The 20,697-nt window shown below is 36.6% G+C and overlaps 2 protein-coding genes across 2 annotated transcripts; both read left to right on the top strand.

Annotated features, from left to right (window-relative positions):
* The first annotated feature begins 6,694 nt into the window (after positions 1-6,694).
* Positions 6,695-11,101, top strand: mrps14 (mitochondrial ribosomal protein S14). Its single transcript, XM_041270734.1, has 3 exons — positions 6,695-6,778; positions 9,882-10,046; positions 10,306-11,101. Exons 1-3 carry the CDS (start codon positions 6,701-6,703, stop codon positions 10,486-10,488), a joined length of 426 nt encoding a protein of 141 aa, XP_041126668.1. The 5' UTR covers positions 6,695-6,700; the 3' UTR covers positions 10,489-11,101.
* A 1,638-nt stretch (positions 11,102-12,739) lies between these two features.
* Positions 12,740-19,589, top strand: LOC121326360 (calcyclin binding protein). The gene is made up of 6 exons (XM_041269606.1): positions 12,740-13,027; positions 16,357-16,588; positions 16,820-16,916; positions 17,331-17,430; positions 18,298-18,392; positions 19,176-19,589. The coding sequence occupies exons 1-6, from the start codon at positions 13,010-13,012 to the stop codon at positions 19,333-19,335; spliced, it is 702 nt and encodes a 233-aa protein (XP_041125540.1). The 5' UTR covers positions 12,740-13,009; the 3' UTR covers positions 19,336-19,589.
* Positions 19,590-20,697: the final 1,108 nt, after the last annotated feature.

The raw sequence follows: 20,697 nt of genomic DNA, 5'->3' as shown, positions 1-20,697 counted from the left end.
TGGAATGTTCTTTTTCCAATATGTTTTTTTTTTCAAGCCCTTTAATAAACAATCTTTACAGCTTGTCACTGCTCTTGTATTTCTTTACAGCTTTCCTCAATCCTACTGTCTTGCACTAGGGAAAACAGTGGTGTAGTCTTAAGTTTTTGACAATCTTAAAATACACATACAAATGACAGCCTCGACTAACTTTGATTAGGAATGGGAATAGTACACAATACTTAAAAATGAAACAGTGCAGTTTTATATGAACAGTATGACATAATTAAGATGACATTCCACAAAAAAGTGCTGTTCTCCAGTATTTCAGACATCTGCACTATTACTTGGGACAAATATTAACAAGGTCCTGTCATCTCCCCAAAAAAGGGTGACATTATACCATAATACATATGTTGTCAGGCATAGGGGGACTTCGTAGTTTAAAAATATGTTCTCAGTTTGTTTCGAGTCGGTTCTGGCTAATTCAGACACAATTCCTTATGGCTGAACTCCAATGTGGTTTATTCTGATCTAAGGATATCGAGAACACTTGTGGTCCTCTAGTCTAAACTATTGGAAAGACTTTAAATGAAAAGGGTAAGTATCATGAGCAGTTAGTGGAACTCAGTTAAATATCATTAAGTGATTGGGTGGGTCTGTGTATTTAATAATGAGAGGAAGCAGGCTGAAAAACAGAATCCTGCAGTATTATTCGTTAATAATGATGGACAGTCTTCGCTCAGTTGAAACATCTGGTTTCATTTCAACATAGATTTTTTAAAAACATTTTCCAACTAACAGCCAACATCTACTGGAATATTCCAGATTCATTTTATCAGTTGATTGAGCCTGGTGAAGCTGAATGGATGTTCTCACCTCCCACAGACATGTGTGCAGGCCTCTGCCCAATTGGACAAGCCATTAAAAGAGATACAAATCAGTTGTTTCTGTTTAAAACATTTAAGATGCAGGACATCTGCATACCACTGTTTTCCCCACTTAGACAAAGCTTGTCTTTGAGGTTATTAAGGTTATTTTAATCGAAATCCTATTAGCTTTAGTACATCTTTTACTTGATGCAATGTAGCAGTTGTTTTAGTTTTTCTGTTATTTTGTTGCTGACTCATATATATAAAAAAAAAAAACTGTTTCAACACATCTAAGATGTGAACTTAAAAACTGCACTAATGGCAGTACAAATCATTGCTTGATCCTGCTCTTTACAGACCACCTAAGTGGCCCACAAATTCACATTAAAATCTGCAGACAAAGGGGAATAACCCTAATTTAGGCACAAAGTTGATGATATCGTGCCAATTCAATCGCATCATGTGTGATCCCCAATGCAGTCAGCTGTGGCCATTACAATGAGACTGAATGCACTGGTGCTCAGATCCACTGCTCTGGAGACACTGTCAGTCCTGGCTTGTGTTTTTAGACTTTATTGCGAATAAAATGTTAAGAAAGTCACAGCCCTTTAAATAATGTTGCTCTAACTTCATTATTGTCATTTGGGGCAAATGTTTTATTATTTTATTATTGATAATAGTGGTGGTCTGGTTTTGATTGCATTGTATGACTGTCAAAATGCATTTTCATACCATAAAGAATGGTGTGGTTTTCTGTTTGTAAGCAGCAGAACCAACTGAACTAATTATTGAGAGGCCTGGTAAGTTTACAGGGATATTTTATATTACAAACAAAACCTTCAAGTCTGAGGCCACCATTCTGTTAAATGTTGATTACTATAACATCCCTTACTCAATAAACATTGAGGGCTTTGGAGCGTTGATTCTTCACACAATTTGAATATCTTTGCTGTGGTTATTTCATTAAATACGCATATAATCAGGCATGTGCATGTGTTCAGCAGACAGCACATCTTCAAACAATCACTGCCCAATCCTATTGATTTAAGGAAGTCTCCAGAAGGAAAGTTCTAGAATGTTCTATTGTTGAATGTTTCAGAATGCTCTATTGTTATAGCGTGTGATTACAAAGGGCTTTGTTGTTTTTCCTCTGTACTATTAAAATAAGTACAAGAAGAAAAAAAAACATCAGTTAGACTAATAAGACAAAAAAATGTGATGCTTGGAATGCAGATGTTGTACTCTGGGGAAAGAACTGTTCCAGTCAAACCATGTGACTCTTCTAATGTTTTAGTTGGTTGGGTGACCACAAACTTGTGAGGGTAAAGAGAAAGCTAGTCCTGCAAATGTATGCAGTGCAAATGTATGCATTCTCTTTCAATAGCAACCTGATGACCATTTCTGGAAGATCTGTTACACCTCCTTTGGAAAGCGTTGCCTGACTTGTCAGAATCTAAGTTCTGCTTTGCATATGGCTGGAATATACAGTGCATAGATTTGATGCAGTGGCTTTTGATTGACAGCTTCAGAGACAGACAGAGACCGAAATCAAGACCCCAGGAATGAGTTGAGGTGAAGGTTTGGGGTTGGGTTTCCTCAGCTGTGGTATGCAGAGCATAGTCTATATCTGAGATAGAAATAAGAGTCTCTTTGTCCCCCAAGGCACAGACAAGAAGGTTGAAAAGCAAAGTTGAGTGAAAGGAGGGAAGATGTGAATGAACAACATAGGGCTAGATTTAAGCAGAGGAGCATTGGACATTTATTCAGAAACACGTATATAGCAAAAAAAGGATAAGAATGATGATTACAGGATTTTGGAAGGTAACAGGAGGACGCTTCACCTTCACAGCTGTCAATCAAATTCATACCCAAAAGTTGATTACCAATTATAATACCAGAGGAAGAATGTGCTGGAGGCATATTCAAGAATGTTTAATTAAAAGAAATACCTGTACTGTCTGCTGATAAGAATCTGAGCAAGAGGTAATTACAGAGAATCCACGTGCTTGACAGACAGGTAGACAAAAACACAGCTACTGTGGCTGAGAAATAAGAGACAGAAAAATACTTCCTTAAATCACCCAAACTAAGATGGTGATATTTTGATTTAGAATCTAAATTTGTTTTTTTTAACACATTTCTTTTACAGTGTGAAAGACACTTGTCGAAATGTTTGAACAGTGGACTGATTCAGAAGATTTTAGGACTGAGTGTTTAGTTTATGGATGCATTCATTTAAATAAAGCACAATTATTAAATCCAAGTAACTGAACTGATTGCATTAAGTGTACAGTACTGTACTGAAAATGTTAAATGAAAAAAAAAATAAAAAATTCACAAGTTAGGCCCTCGCAGTGGTGAGGCCAAACCGATCGACCTCCAAGGCCGGGAAGCGATGGACTTCCCCCAAGGGGGAACTAGGGAAGGATAGAAGAACAAACCAAGGTCTCCCTGGCTTACTGAGCCATCTAGTCTAGGGTTTCCCAATCCTGGTCCAGGGGGACCCCTGTCTCTGCTGGTTTTCATTCCACCACATTCTCATTTACTTAATTAAACCCTTAATTGAACTATTTATTAGCTTAAATAGACCCTTTCAATTGTTTTCAGTTTTTATACAGTTGAAGATTTCAAGTTAACTATACAATTTACTATACAAGTTACTTGCCAATTTCAAGTAACTTGAAATTGGCAGCTTTTTAGGAACTGAGAATAATTAAAAAGGTCTAATTAAGCACATTATTAGTTCAATTAAGGGTTTGATTAAGTCACTGAGAACTCAGTTGGAATGAAAACCAGCAGACACAGGGGTCCCCCTGGACCAGGACTGGGAAAGAGAATAAGAAATGGTGGCAGGGTGCCCCTTTGCATATATATTTGATTATTATTATTGTTATTATTTATGTATATATGACCATGAAAAGCCAGTGTTTATTTGTGCATTATTGTGATGAGCAAGGTTTCGTCCGCCATGTTATTGTTTTGTTGTTTATATTTTAAATATCTTGTGGGAATGTGTGACTGATCAACTACAAGTACAAAAGTATATAATTAGCCGAAAGGCACACATCCATAGTAAACCCGTGCAAAAGGTGACCGAGGGATAATACACTAATTGATAGCTATCCCTCGGTCACCAATATAAAAGAGCTGCAGTTTGGCTGCTCGAGGAAAAGTATTCAGAGTGGAGAATGGTAGTGGAGAGTTAGGGGGTAGAATTATTAAAAAGAAGAAAACAACGGCTAAGAGTGGTGGCTTATAAACCAGCACGATACTTGTTACAGTTTATTGTTTGTTCTTTTGGCCAACGTGCCCTTTTGTTTTGAAAGTGTTTTGTTTTGTAAACCTGTTTAATTGTTTTTGTTAATAAGATACTGAGCACCTTAGCGCTTCAGTTTCACCCCACGTGTCCTGTGTTTGTTTAATTTTCTGGTCTGATGTCACCACTGTAGCCCTCATACATAAAGAGGGCCAGGGGTCTCCCCCTCAGCTATAAGAGCCACCTTCGATAAGTTGAGTCAAATGACTAGCATGGGAGCAAGTTTTGCTTTCTGAAAGGGGAGAATGGCACGGGTGCAAATGAAAAGATTAGCATGAGATTGGAAAACGAAATATAGTTAAGTTATTTGGCTGGGGGGTCGTCCCCCCCCTCCCCCCCCCCAGCCAGCAGGGAACCTTCCTCTCGGAAGGTGATGCAACTTTGTCAGCCATTGCAGAGGTGATGCAGCAAAGCAGAGGAGGAAGGGAGGATGGAGGAAACTGAAAAGAAAGACGGAAATTAGGAAGTTGACTATGGTTTAAATAGAGTGACTGACAGGCGAATAAATGTTGAGTCCCGGCTCCATTCCCCCAAAATACACAAGGTTTCTACTAAGAGAGGCAACCAACAGTGTGTTGAGTATACAAGGTTTTTTAGGGTATAGCTTTTTTCTTTTTTTTTTTTAGTGTGAAAAGCATTACCAGAGTGGTTCAACTTGAGTTTGTCGAGCCAAAACCTAACCCCCTTTTGGCTTGCATCTCCCGGAGGACCTCTCCTACAGACTGCTGCGAGAGCAGGCTATTCCCATCTCGTGATGGGATTGCCTGGCTCAGGCTGTGTCTCAAGTTAGTTCTCACTCCTGTTTCCTCACCACAACTGAGACAGCCAGGAATTCCAGGAAATAAAGTGGTCGTAGTTTCTAATTACAGAGAGAAATTCAGCCTGCCAAAGCCTGGGACAAAAAGAAAAAAAAAACATGTATATAGCAGGACTGGAAGTTTTGCCAATGTTTGTAAATATCCTGTTATGCAACCTTTTGTGTCACTCATGGTGACACATGCATCATTCAAGTTCCTCCCAGCCATTCCCAATGAGATTGGGATCCTTGGAATGCGGTGGGCATGGAAGATGCAAGTGGGTGCATTATTGTTTTTAAAGTAGCCATCACCATCAGGGTATTGGGACAGCAGCCCTGAAACAAAATGATTGAGGATGGGACTTTCACTGCCCCTTTTAATTCGTTCCATTCCCTTTCTTACTTGTTATATGTATATATTGCTGGGAGGTACACCTTTAAATGATTAAATATTGAAATAAGATTGAAAAAGTAGTCCTACACATACATGTTCTGCTATATGTTACCAATTACAGAAACAGAGAGACTTTATTTTGAGTTGAGCAGTAGATAAATAAACTTTTTGAGACCCACAATTATTTTTGTTTCCTCTTGAACACTGCCAACCGACATAGCAACAAAGACAGTAGTGTTTTCTTGTACGTTATTTTCTGTTTGCCTGCTACTAGTTTCTTACCACTGGTAAATGCTTTGAAACTTGCTGTTTTATTTTATGACTGATTAAGGTTTTTCGCAGTAAATAGTACTAAACAACATGCATGCACTAGCCAGTTTCCTATAGGAATAATAAATAGGAAAAATAAACCCATAATGCATATACATATAACATAAATCTTATTATTGTAATAAAAATAAGCTTACTGTTACAGCTCAGAGATATATGGGTTATTAAAATGGAATGTGATTTCTATGTTTACTGTACGGTACTTGTATTACAACTAAATACTGCCTCCTGGTGTACAAAAATAAAACAATGTTTCATTTTGCAGAAGCTGGTGGGAGCTAGCCGAAGAGTTTGATGGTCTTAACCTGGACACAACAAAAACCCATATAGACAGTCAATAGGCAAAACTACTTTGTGTCTCAGTCTCTTCTGAGAAGACTGGGACTGAAAGGACGGGTGATGCGGTTTAAGGTGAAACAAAAACTGCACACATACAGTATGTTACTTCTTCTGTATTATTGTCAAAACATTTGTATAATTAAAAACAAACCTGTACATTGTAAAGGGAAGTGGTGTGCTCTTCCTATATCGTGGTTACATTGCATGTATTTTATTTATGTATTTATTTAAAATTACAATGTAACTAACACATGGTTTCCTACTGATTTCAAATGGCATTCCTATTGAGTTCAAAAGTCACAAGCATGAGTTCATGACATGCTTTTCATGACTTCATAATATTTTCCTAAATACACATGAAATAATCACAAACAGGCACTTAGTGTTACCAGTATTTTAATCCTGTTCTCTTTCTTGTCTTAAACGGCCATATACTGCAGAAATTAATACATTAGTTTAACCCAACACCAGATTATTATTATTATTATTATTATTATTATTATTATTATTATTATTATTATTATTATTATTATTATTTAATTTAAATGGGTTCACAAATAAAATAAAAACCTACATAAGAAAGAGCCTGTTTCAAATATATCTGGCATTGCGCACTGCGAGTCTGAGGACACCTTTTAAATAAAGTTCGCATAGATTGAATATGATTGTCCAACATGGCTGCCCTCATGTTGTCCTGGGTTGTGAAATCTGGGTTTGAATTCTTACAAACCTCTTTTAGAACAACGTCTCTGGTAATACTTTAGTTTGGGGTTTTATATTAATCCAAAATGGTATATGTTTGTTTATTATGTGTCTTTGAACTAGGACTGTTATAGTGTATGCGAAACACGAGTGAAACTTAACAGTCCAGCCCAAGGACAGTAGTCTTAGCATCTGTTCTCAGACTTGTTGTTCACACAGAAAGTAACTTACGGATACATTTTTGTTGTTAGTGTAATTGTGGTAGAAATGTGTGTTATGTGAAAACGTTATATTTAAATAGTAGTATTTTATGACATAAGTAAAGCCGCATACTATTGTTTGATCTTACATAATTCAAGTGTAATGTATCAAATTCAGAAGGTTTTTTTGAATTTATACTGTATTTTTTTTTTTTTAATGCATATAAACTCGCGTGATGTGTAAGTGTAGGTGTTTGTTTTGCTGCTGTTTAATTTGAAAGATATACGGTAACGAGACTATTGTATGTGTAACTGATGTGATGTCTACCACCAGCACCCTCCCCCTTAACGAGGTGGTTAAATGATAAATATTTTAAATCAGTGTGGCAGTGCGATTGCCCTGCACAGTGGTAAATTAGTGTTGGTGTGATTTATATGTGGGAATGGGTTTATTTTGTGACGTTTTGGGAAAGTTTGATTGAATTATTGTTTACAGACGGGCGCTCGATTGAGACTTGCTGCCTGCTATGCTTGATTGAGGGAAGGGCAGCAAGTGATTGGCTGTGCTGGTCCTCAATCAGCAGGTGGGCGGGTCTCGACCGAGTGTCCGTCAGTTTAAAAACATCTGCGGGAGATTGCTCGGGGCTGCTGCAAGGCCTGCCGTTTTCACGGCACCTTTTGAGTTATAGTTTGGGGTATTGTGTTTTATTTTGCACTTTTTGTACGGTTTTCTGTATCTGTCCTCTGTGCGTTACCATCGCTGGTAACGTCACATGACCGCCTTTATTTTACTTTCACTTTGTTTGTTGTTAATAAATCCTGCGCGCCTGTGCCGGCGTTTCAACACCACCTCTGTCTCTCTGTATGCTTGAACAGCGGCTACCCACCGAGCGATACCAACTTGTTGAGCATGATCTTATGACATGTGGGTCTCCTTATTTGTTAGTCATTTTACAAATAGGTCAATTTGCTTCCACCTTCCACATAACCCAAGGTTTGTTACGCATATCAAAATGCGTCCTTCCCAGTAGGTAGGTCTTCCATGAACGTCACAATATCCCTATATAAATTTTGCGTTTCGTGTCTTTCCAGTCAAAAGTTTAAGTACACTTGTTGGAAACTAGTTTTTTTTTTTGTTGTTTTTTTTTTTCATAATTGACAATGCCTTAAGTCATATACGTTTCTGTAAATACATGAAAATGGAAACACGTTACAGTATACAAAACAAAACATAAGGAGTATCAAAGCAATGTTCAAGAGAATTGAAAATTGTCTCTAAATCTTGGATTCCTCAAAATAGCCACCCTCTGCCTTAATAACAGCGTCACAAACACGAGGCATTCGGTTAAGAAGTTTCAGCAGGAAATCACCTGACATGTCTTCCCAGCTCTTCTGCAGCAATTCCCAGAGATGTAGGGCACTTGTGGGTAGCTTTGCTTTGACTCTTCTGTCCAGTTTGTCCCAAACAAATTCTGTGGGATTGAGGTCTGGAGACTGGGCAGGGCAGGTCATTAGATTGAGTTGTCCTTCACTTTCCTTCTTTGCCAGATAGTTCTTGCACAACTTTGAGGTGTGTTTCAGGTCATTATCTTGCTGAAGAATGAAGGACTGCCCAACTAGCCATAATCCTGATGGAATGGCATGCCTCTGAAGTATGCTATGATAGCCATGCTGGTTGAGCTTGCCATAGTAAAGATCACCAACTCTGTCACCAACAAAGCAACCCCAGACCATGACACTGCCTCCTCCGTGCTTGACAGTGGGAACCACACATACAGAACTCATGCGCTCACCCTCTCTGCATCTTACAAATACTCAGCGGTTGGACCCAAATATTTCAAATTTTGACTCATCGGCCCATAAGACCGACTTCCACCCTCAAACGTCCAGTTTCTGTGTTTTTTGGGCCAGACAAGCCTCTTCCTCTTATTCTGCACTCTTAACAATGCTTTCTTTGCTGGAATTCTTCCAGTTAGGCCAGCTCAGCTTCACACAATCTCCTCTGAACAGTTGATGTTGAAACATCTATACTTCTAGTAGCATTTAGCTGAGCTTGTATTTCAGGGGCAGTTAATCGCCGGCTTCGCAGACTTGTAACTGGAATGAACTTGTTCTCTTATTCTGAGGTCACCCTTGGTGTGCCTGACCTTGTTCCGTCCTCATGAGTGCCAGTTTCTTCAAATCGTTTGATCCTGGCTACAGACACTTGCAAAGTTCTTGCGATTTGTCTTAAAGATTGATCTTCATTTTCTTAAAGTAATTATAGACTGTCTGTTCTTTGCTTAATTGAGCGTATTTTGCCATTTTCTGCTCCCTTATATTCAGGAATGACAAACTTGTGCCTATGCTACCAATATTTATAGTAATCATGGACCCTCACCTGTTAACAATAATTGATGACAAAAGATTAATTAGGTAACATGCTAGTTAACTCAGAACATCTAACAAAGACACCTTTATACTTAGGCCAGTGCTATAGCACCGTGTAATACACATTTCAGACTTTTAACTGACTTGGGCTTCAGACTGAAATCCCCTTGCTTTGGGAGACCATTGTAACTGAAATTGACAAGATTTACATTTTCATTTAAAAATTTAATTTTTGAATGCAATTCACTTATGATTATCAGCTTATATAAGTACACGTATCGTATAATGAAATATTAAGTGATTATAGACAAGTTTATACAGTTAAAAGTATAGATAATCATGAAAAACCTGGTTTTAAGCAGGTGTACTCAAACTTTTGACTGGTACTGTGTGTGTGTGTATATATATATATATATATATATATATATATATATAGTATATAATATATATATATATATTATATATATATATATATATATATATATATATATATATGCGCCAATTTAATTTCCAATTCCTTTTTAAGCAATTGCAATTACAAGCCCTCATGTCTGGGTTTCTTGTTTCTTTATTTTGATTTTAGGCCCAGCGATGTACAACAGGGAATGTAGAGCAGGTGCGAGGTTATTACGTGAATTGGAGGATGCTTCGAGATGTCAAGAGAAGGCAAATGGCATTTGAGTATGCCAATGACAGACTGCGGATAAACGCTATCAGAAAAAACACAATCCTTCCTAAAGAACTACAGGTGCTGGCCAGGACCAAATTGTGGTTCATATTGCAACACTACATAAACACCACAGTTATTATTATTGTTATTTTTATCAGCTCTTTCAAAATAATATATAAATAACAAATAAATAATGTAGTTTATGTTTTACAAAAATGACATGTAAACCACAATCACAGTTATTTCTGTATCTCTACTTAATTTGGAAAGAAAAGGGTAAGGATAGCTTTCACTTTAATAATTATTTATTAATTGTTGCGCATGTGCTACTTTGCAGGAGGTAGCCGACAAAGAAATCGCAGCCTTCCCACGAGACAGCTGCCCGGTACGGATCCGCAACAGATGTGTGATGACGTCACGGCCCCGTGGTGTGAAACGCAGGTGGCGTCTTAGTCGCATAGTTTTCCGTCATCTTGCTGACCACAATCAGATGTCTGGGATCCAAAGAGCAATGTGGTAACTGTCAAGTGAATTAAATTCACCCAGTTCTGTGCTGGAGACACTCAAAGGTGACATACAAACCTGGGACTAAAGTGACTTCAGTTTTTGTTTTTTATTTTTGTTTTGTTACGTGAAAATGGTTTATTAAAAGATGTATTAAAAAAAACTTTGGCACATTCATTTTAAAGAGGACTATGAATATTGGGTAATGGGATCTCTTAGAAATAACATATTTACAGTTAAACTTTTCAATGGTGGTTTTATAATGTTTCAAGTGAATCGGTACACACACTACATCTGTAATCCATGCTTGCTAGAACAATGTCAAACGGGTCTAAGGCCACAACCAGCCAGGACAGCACAAATTTGATGCTAACAGTTTAGGGATGGAAATCTGCAGTGAAATCTGTTCTCTATTATGGCCAAGACAGTTGGGAATGTTGAAACTGCTGCTTATTAATTATCTGAAATGTAGATGTGTATGATAAAGAAGAACCTGCCAATCTAATGCCTACTGTATCTGTGACTAAAACTGATTGAGGGACAGCCTATTTATACAAAACTGTTGTACACAGTATTTTTCTTTTTTCAAAACCATGTTCATAAATAATAAAATAACAATATGAAGCAGATTCAAAGCATACACTTTCACATGCATTTGTTCATTATTCAAAAGTAATATCCCTGTACCAGTAAAATACCATAGTGTATTAAGTGGTCTGGTTGCTTTTTTTTGTGATTTTAACACACATTGAAAGGTACCCTCTTACACGATGAAAAGTCACAGGGAATTGAAGTGGCAAGCATTTCCAGAAATGTGGCCTCACGCTGTATGGGTGCAACTGTGTGAAGCACTTCTGGTTTTAATATACAATTGGAATGGAGCATTTTTACCCCACTAAGATTCCTGCTTACTATATATCTTGGTATCCCTAAACAGATAATGGGTTAATTTTTGAATGCAGGCAAAAGATTGTAATTAGCAATCCATTTCCTAGTGGTAGCTGTGGGTGCCTCTTTACTAGCAATGTAAGAACACAAATAAGTGATACTTTTTGGAGGGTAGTGTGGATTGATAAAAGTAACTGAAATATGGGTTTTACAGCTACTGTATATTGCTTTCTAGAATAAAATATAATAGTTTTGGTTTTTATCTTTTAAAAAAAAATTCTGGCATTTTTCTGAGTTTATTTTACATATATTAAAATAGGGATAAAATAATATTTGTTTTAAATTTAAAAATCGTTAAAAATCGGATGGAAAAAATCTCAATGTACACACTTTAAATGTGAATATGATAGTTCTGGTGTCGGATTAAGGTTATTAATGTATTATTATTATTGTTGTTATTACAGTTTACCAAGTTAGCTGGTGCTTTGCGAATGTTTGGGAATTCGCTGTGCTGAAGGAAATAGTATCTACAAAAGGTATGACCATGATATCTGCACAAAACAAGCCAGGTTTATTCCCCTTGAAATCACAAAACAAAAAACAAAAAAGAAATTTGGCAGAACTGGGCGGTGCAAGCCATCAGGAGACGTGTCAGAAACCACACTGGACATTTCCATTAATGCGTTCAACAAGTTTAACATTTTCTGTCAAATATTTACGATTAGGATGGTCGGCTTTATTAAGCAGTATTTTAGCTGATGGACAGTCCTGTCGCACAATACCTATGTAATAAACAGTGGCTGCCCAACAAAGCACAGCGCTCTTACAAACTCATGAAGTCATTCTGCGCTTTATTTTATTAAAGCGTGTGTACAAGCTGCATAAATGAATTGCTTGTCATTCCGTTCACTTCTTGTTTTAGTTTAACGTGTCGCTTGTTTTTTCATTATGGGTTTTTATTGTCAGCGCGAACATGTATCCCAATGCATCAGTATTGCAACCCTGTGCATCCTCTGACTCACCCGACCCAATTCTGCTACTTTTTCTTTTTGTATACTTCGAAACAACATGTAAAAAAAATCCTGTAATGCTTCGGTAGAATTCGGAATAAACCGGAAACACAGAACACTAAATATAACTGATCATTGGAAACCAGAAATCAGACTACAAAGTACTTCAGCATTTATCAATATATCGTTACCATTGTGGAGAAACACAACATCGAAAAAGAAAAACACAAGCAATATCTGTGTTGAATTTAACAAAAACGTAGTTGGTATGACTGCAAATTTACATAGCCTCTCCCATCGTTGGTGTGACATAGGGCGCTGGGAGTGGAAGCAAGCGTGGGGACGTATGTAAATTTGGGGGGAGGGTTTAGTTCAGGCAATATTTTGTGACGAATCTTGCAGGCGGTTGCGGCAAAAACTAACTCAGGGAGTTCTAAATAACATTTGATGTTACTATAGTTACAGAAATACGTGTGTGTGTGTGTTTTTTTTTTTTTTTTTTGTCTATGAAATAACTATATTTAATGCAAAAAAAGCTCCAAGAAAGCCCTACATAGGAACTAAATCTGAAAACTTACAAGGCTGTCTAAATTACCACATTTGTGTGACACTATACAATCAATCGTCGCGCAAGCTACAATGGACATCAAAGAAGAGGCAAGTTGTATGGATTTTTTTGGTGTATAATTTAGATATATATATACATCGCATTTGTATTTAGCGCGGGAACTGTCAGAGAGTGGAATACAAAGAGACAATTCTAGAAGGGTTAGATCGGACACGCCCATGGAAAGTCAAAGCCGCAGTGCAAACCGGGCGGCCATATTGCCTAGGCAAGCAACTTCATAAGGCAACAGATAGGAGCGGAGATAGTGAAAAGGTGTTTAGTTGTTGTTTAAAATTTGACTTGTTCAGGTAATACATTAAAATCATAAATGTTACGTGAAAATGTTGATTTACGAAACGGGCGTGTTTATTGATCGTAAATAAACCCCGAAATGAAGGGTGAAGGGGTCAGACAGCTTAGGAGACGGAGTTTTTGTTTTTTTTCTGCAGGCTTTTTGATATTGTCATATTAATAAAATAAATAAATACCTACTGTACCTACATACATAAATACACGTGATTATTTCAACGCTATCATCATGATTGACGTTTTTTTTTTTTTTTAAAGAGGTATGAATACCAATAATAATCAGTAGTGAAGTATAACTTCCATAGCTATAAAGAGTTTCTGTAGTATCTATGATAACTACTAATGTAGCTTTTGCACAAAAAGTAAGATATCATATTGCATAATAATAATTTGCTGGAACAGTCTGGGTAGTACCTTGTACAAGGGTAACGTTACAGTAGCGGTGTCCCACGTGGGATATAACAGCTGTAGCTGTAAAAAAAAAAAAAAAAATCTACACAGGGATTTCAATAACATTTAAGGTACAGAAAAGTATGATATGAGAATATTATTTTCTTGCATAAACTAACAATTACAGCATTAAGGATTTTGTTCTATAACTTTATCATGACACCTTTAATCCCCCTTAGTTTTATTCAGATGAAAGAACATAACATTAAAATTCACAAGTCTAGTGTATTTGTCCTGATGTAAAATCGCACAAGTTAATAGGGAGTAACTTTACATAAGCTACATGACGTAATAAAAATAAACAAACTACAGCAAAAATAAACGGCACATTCATAGAACGTTTATCATAATTTTAATAAGATTTGGAAAGACGGGAACAATTTAGCGTCAACTCTATTGGGAGGAAATACACTAGTCATGCCATTGGTCAACATCTTTGAAATCATCCTCCTCATCCTCCTCCTCCTCCTCATTTTAGGCTGTGTTTGACCTACCACTTCACCTTGCGGGACCTTGACTGCACAGCTTGATAATAAGTAAACGTAACTTTTAAATAATGCAGTTACAATTTAGACAAAAATATCAAGTACAGTAAATTGAAAATATGTACAGTATTTCAAAACAGATTTTATTAGCAAAAATGCAAAATATAAAGTGATCAGGTGAATCCAAACACTAACTTTTTTCACCAATATGTTTGGAGGAAGAGTTTATCAGAAGTTGGTCATGCCCAGTGTTAAGCATGGTGGAGGTAGTGTGATGGCATCGGCTTGTTTTTCTTCCTCAGGTACTGGTGACCTTTGTATTGAAGAAGGATTAATAAATACCGCAAAATATCAATCGCCCAGAGGTACAGCCTCTGAATGCTTTTATAGTATGTGGCCAGAGCTCATGAACAATCAAACAATTAACACATTACACACGTGTTTAAAGGGACAGGTTTTAACTCCATCTCTGCCAAACGCATTCAAAACAAACACAGATCACATACATTATTATGTACAAATATTATTTACAGAAACATTACATTACACGTTATATTTACAGCGCAGGGCTTCATCTCTGCCATAACATGTTATTTTGGTTTTATTATAAAGCTGAATCCTACTTTGATTTATAGATTTCAATAGAACAATTATAGAAATCACTTTCTTTTGTTTTTCTTTTACACTTAGCCAGTCAACATTTAGCTGGCAGAAATCCAAAATAGATCTTTGAGGTTAGTAATTCAATGTGAACAAATAAATGTGGGTTTTGTCAAAATACATATCTATTTTGCAAGCTAAATCTGAAGCCAACATGCAAACAATCCCTGTCCTTCTGACCAGCCCCCTGTTAAATCTGTTTTAGCTTGAAAAATAAATATTTATTTTGACAAAACCCAAATTTATTTTCCCAGATTTGTCAAATTGATTTTAGATGTTGAATTTGTGACTTAAGCGTTTTTCAATATTCATTCTGTCTGAAAGTACAAATTTCAAGACTTTAAAGAATGTTTTTCTTAAATGTATAAAGCTGAATCGGGGGGGGTGGGGGGTTGGTTTAATACTAGATTTAAAATAAATCTGGTAACTATAAATTCTTTAGGATTTATATTGTATTAACATGTATCAATTGTCTAACCGTGTATTCCTATAAATTATTAACATAATTCTTAATAGGACACAGCTTTGCACATGTTGCAATTGTCTATATTGTAAGCAAACAATAAAAAAAAGTTTGTGCTATGCATACTGAATTACTTCATCAACCAATCTCAATTCCCTAAAACTTTTCTACAGATACCAGTAAGCAAGCACTAGTATTTATAAATTACTCAATACAGTAAATACATCTTTTTTCTTTGTTACCCATGAAAAGGTCATCCCCTCTTTTGGGTGAGACATTATTGTAAGTGACTGCAGCTGGTGCATGGTTCATACACCCTAGTGGTAAAGGGGTCTGCCAAATAAATAAGAATAACAATAAACGCTATAAAATGGAAAAAGAACAGACATGTATAATTAATATTACTTGATTTCTGATTTCTTCGAAAAACCTTGGTGTGTAAAATTAATTGTCACCTCAAAAGGCGTTGTATCCTACTTTCCATATTTTGTGAGGCATAACACACTGCTAACCGTTAGAAGACAAATAATATGCAAAAAGTACATAGAAAAACGAGATCACTGTACATACCTGTAGCTGTGAAGTGGTTTTGAAATGCTATACTGATACCCTAGATAAGATGGCCTCTAGACGCACATCAAAATTACGTCCTGTCTGGTCAAATCCTTCTATATCTGTGAGCCAATTTCAGTACTGATGCAATATATCGGGCAGCTTTACTGTGGATTATGGGGGATGTAGTTAAAAATACTTGAAGTTCACTTTTAGCATATCTTTTCCAGATTTGTTTAGTTATATAATACATTCAAGCATTTCATGAAGCCAAAAATACTTTATTTAGACACAACTACGTATGTAAATTATGTAGGTTCAGTTTGTACATTTGAGGGCAGTCTTTTAGCTATAAATGGTGAAATAACTATCAAAAAAATAAGTTAAAATAAAATCACCACATTAAGATATTGTATTTTCAATATTGATCTGCTTGCTTTTTTTTTTTTTCTCTCTCCAGATCGCTCAGTTGCAGAGTGACCTGGAGGAGGTGAATGTGTTGCTGGAGAAGGCAGTAAGAAAACGTGTTCAGGATGTTCTGACAGCAGAGAAGAAGATGATTGAGAGGGAGATTGCCAACAAGCAGCAGCAAGAGCAACATCGGTTATTGAAGCAGAAGGATAGCGGGGATTCTGAAAAAACATTGCTGGCTTCAACATCCAGGGGATATACTGTGAAAATAAATAACTATGGTATGCCTTTTAATATTAAATATTACTAACCCTAACCCTTAACTAATATTCAAGTGGTCATTAGCTTGGGTAGGAAAACACAGACCCCTTTGGATTACTGTTCTGTTCGCAGGTCTTTTTTTTTGTGGTAAAGCCTGTTTGTTTTCTGACACTAGTTTATTGTGAGCTTTGTATGCAGAGATGAACTTGTATTCATTCATTTTTTATTTATTTATTGGAAATTTTGTTTAGGGTGGGACCAGTCTGATAAATTTGTAAAGATTTACATTACCCTTAATGGTGTACACAAGATCCCGGCAGATAACATTCAGACAAACTTCACAGAGAGGTAAGAACAGATCAATGCAACATATTAATCCATAACTCTCAGTTTATACAAACCCTTGTTTTTCAAGTTCCAAAATAAAATACAAGACATGTCAGTTGCTAGGGAGCTGCCTTACTTTGAGGGTCGACATCTCTGACCGAGTCTGTAATTTCTAACTGAAGTACATACATTGTAGTCTCCAGTCTGTAAATGAATTCTGTCTTGCTGAATTACAATATATGATCATACTGTTCTCACTATGTTCCTGCTATGGAATTGGCTGTCAAGTTATTAAGTACTATCAAAAACTAATCTACAAGAATTCATATATATATATATATATATAAAAAAAAGCAAAATGTGCCAAACTGTTTTATGCTAAAGGACTGTTGCTTTTTTCTTTGTTTGTTTTATGTTGTATATTGATCACTGCAGGTCATTTGAGGTCCTTGTCAAAGATCTAGATGGAAAGAACTACCAAATGAATGTCAACAACCTTCTGAGTGTCATTGACGCCAAGGAAAGCTTTAGGAAGGTCAGTGGCTTAGTGCTTTTGGGATTCCCTCATCAGGTTTCATTGCCATCGTATCTATTTATTTATTTATTTTTTAACCCTTTGTAGTCCATTTATTCAGTGCTTGTCAGGCACGTCAAGTCCAGTTTATTTTTACACGCGCTGTTTAAATTTTTTTTTGGAGTAAAACAGGTTTAAAAGGCATTGCATGGCAAAATCACATCAGTACTGCAGCTCCAGCCAAGCCCCACTCCTTGTTCGCTGTATTTTTCACATACCTCTTTATAGACATGCATTTTGATGAATCCTCCTGATCACTTGTTTTATCACCAAACTCCTCAATAATGCGATCCAAGTCATTTTTTTTTTTTTTACTATAATATCTCAAAAAGCTCTGCAAATGTCTGTGATATTCTTTGAGCACTGGATGCGGAAGCAGCTATCTCCTTTGTGTATGTCCATGTTATCTCTGTGGTGCATGGGGCTATCAGATACGGCCTTTTTTTTCGGCTCCATTCGGCTCCTATCAGTCTCACTCGGCCACTGAAAGGTTTTCTTGGCTTTTTCCGGAGAAAAAAAGACTAGAGACCTGTGCTTTACGTCTTTTTGATGATGTCACACAGGGTCCGACGTCAGGCTGGAAAGGGAAAATTGTATTACTATATATTGCTTAATATATTTTCAGCTCTATGATTTATTTATTTATTTATTGCTTTTTTTGTTTTGCGGGTGAGCTAAAGTCTTCGTGCATGTGTTTGTTACGTTTTACTGGGTTAGGCTCAAAATGTAACACAAACTAAACTTCTTGCTGCCTTGTAATCTACCAATTAACTGGCAATTATATTTGCTTTGAGGCAAAAATAAATGCAGATCTAACTTTTTGTGCAGGTGAAAACAGATATGGTCTTGGTGATGTGTAAAAAGAAGACCCAACAAAATTGGGAGTTCTTGACTCAGGTGGAGAAAAAGACGAACGACAAGAAGTGAGTATTGGTGTACCTGATGAGCTGTTTTTTTGTCTGTCCTGTTCATTCATCAATCCATCCAGCTGTAACTGGATAAAATAATATATCCTCAATTCAGATTTAATCAGCTATCAGCTTGGATAGGCGACCTGTATTAAGTATCATACACCATTTGAGCTAAACCAGGGCACAACAAGGAATGATGTGATGTTGAAAGGAGAGTTTGAGTTATTACCTGTAGGCATGGATCAGTAAGTAATACATCAGTCATCTTTTAGAAGGTTCTTCATTTTAACATCATGAAACGTGTTACTTGTGCAACAAGCCTTGCTGGTTGATTAAATAACTTTCTATTCTGTATTTGACTGTGTAGTTGGGGTTATCCAAACTGAACACTTGTCTTGCCTGACTTACTTAAAGTAAATCAGAAAGACCTTTTTTTTGGATTTCTTAGGCTACCACAAATGACTTTTGGGGAAATTTTGGTTAAAAGGCAGGTTGTAGCCTGGAAGTAAAATAAACAGTACTGTGTTTGTAAAAACATGTTTTTCATATTCTATGTGAAAGATGTTTCATTTAATTGAATATTTACAATCAATAAGAAGGAACTAAATGAGATGAAACAAGTTGGTTTGGTCACTGTTCAAGCTTTACACAGAAGAACCCCAGTCAGCTCACTACACATATTTTATTGTAAAAGGTCAGTGATCCATTATTTCTTTGAAACAGAACACTGAAACCACATCTATATTTCAGTGAATATAAACTGATGCTGATGCTGCTGGTATTCTTCCCCTCTAGAAAGCCCTCTTCTGACCCAGACACTGACCCCGGTGATGGGCTCATGAACATCCTGAAGAAGATGTACGACGAAGGCAATGATGAGATGAAGAGAACCATCAACAAAGCCTGGGCTGAATCTCGAGACAAACAGAACAAAGTAGAAAATATGGATTTCTGAACCAGAAACAATACATTCATAAATGTAGTGTTCCACACTATATTAACATGGTGAAATCACTAGCCCTTCATCTACTAGACATCGATTCTTAAAAGGCTTACCTTATAATTGTAACACGGAAATGGCTACTTTTTGTGAGGGCATATTCAAGAGCTACATGTTAAATGTTTGTCATGCAAATAACGGAAATGTGCCTTTTGCTACTCAACATTCTAAAAAATGCAAATATGAATAAAAAAATATGAAAGTTCTTATTTGCAGTTGACTTTTCTTTTAAATGGCACGGGATAGGAATTATGGGATAGTGCTTATTATTCAGCTGTATAGTCTTCCTGGCAGTGTTGCCAGGTACGCGGTTTTCCCGTGGAATTGGGCTACTTCAAAAACACAGCTGCGGTAAATATTAAGGAGTCGCGGGTTGATAATGTAATTAGATTGGTGGTATAACTTTAAAAGATTGAACTGTTTTTATGTTTTCAATATTATTTGGGATACAGTACCAGCATTATTTCAATAAAGGGATCACGCTGTAATTTGGTTGCTAGGCTGGTATGAATGTTGATTTGTCCCTTCAGTGTTTCCATACGCATTTGTTGACCGTGACGTGTGGTTGAGCTGTACTGGGGATCGTAGTTTCTATCAAATTTATACCAAGTATCTTGTTCGTACGAAAGCTTTAGATTTGTGTGTTTTTTTTTTTTTTTTTTTTATTCATAGGCCTACGTGTTAATAATAAGCTTGCTTTCAGTTAAAACACATAATTGGGCTATTTTTGAAGTGACTTTGGCTGTCAAACCAGCAGAAATCTGGCAACCCTGCTTCCTGGATACCATCCAGGAATGGAATTCTGCAATGGTGCGATCCAAGGCTCCTGCGACATTCAACATCGTTATCCTCCTTCACTTCCGAGTTTTGCCAGCAGGTGGCAGCATAGCCCCATCAAACTTTTTTTTTTTTTTTTTTTTTTTTTTTTCAAAAGATGACGTACACATGACTAAGTTGTCAATATACAGCATCCTTTGAAACTCAGCTGTTACAGCTTCTACCGTTAGGTGTTAATTCTACAAGGGAGGCGAGCCACTAATCTTTCTGTTTAAAACTTCAGTTGTTTATTTGAGCAATGATTGTATCCTGCTTATTAGGAGTGTGTCGCTGTCTTGCTTCAATGTTGCAATGATGGGTACAGTATTCACAAATATTGCATCTTGACCCTGTGGTTTCCAAAAACGTTATTTTCAAGTATACTTGTATGCCTTATTTAATTACACCTATGTGTTACTTAGAATTCACAGCACACAAGCTGCAAGAAACAAAGAATGTAATGTTACCAAAACCCAGCATCTTTTAACCATCATAATAACT

Source organism: Polyodon spathula, chromosome 14, assembly GCF_017654505.1.
Source record: "Polyodon spathula isolate WHYD16114869_AA chromosome 14, ASM1765450v1, whole genome shotgun sequence".
Taxonomy (NCBI): Eukaryota; Metazoa; Chordata; class Actinopteri; order Acipenseriformes; family Polyodontidae; genus Polyodon; species Polyodon spathula.
The sequence above is the reverse complement of the archived record's forward strand: the minus strand, read 5'-3'. Positions and strand labels throughout refer to the sequence as shown.

Bases quoted from the DNA above. Each gene is read 5' to 3' on its own strand.
- LOC121326360 (XM_041269606.1), top strand. The intron at 17,431-18,297 runs GTCAGTGGCTTA...CTTTTTGTGCAG, and splicing joins CCAAGGAAAGCTTTAGGAAG to GTGAAAACAGATATGGTCTT. The intron at 18,393-19,175 runs GTGAGTATTGGT...CTTCCCCTCTAG, and splicing joins AAAAAGACGAACGACAAGAA to AAAGCCCTCTTCTGACCCAG.
- mrps14 (XM_041270734.1), top strand. From the start codon at position 6,701: ATGGCTGCCCTCATGTTGTCCTGGGTTGTGAAATCTGGGTTTGAATTC. The intron at 6,779-9,881 runs GTAATACTTTAG...TTTTGATTTTAG, and splicing joins CTTTTAGAACAACGTCTCTG to GCCCAGCGATGTACAACAGG. The intron at 10,047-10,305 runs GTGCTGGCCAGG...GCTACTTTGCAG, and splicing joins TCCTTCCTAAAGAACTACAG to GAGGTAGCCGACAAAGAAAT.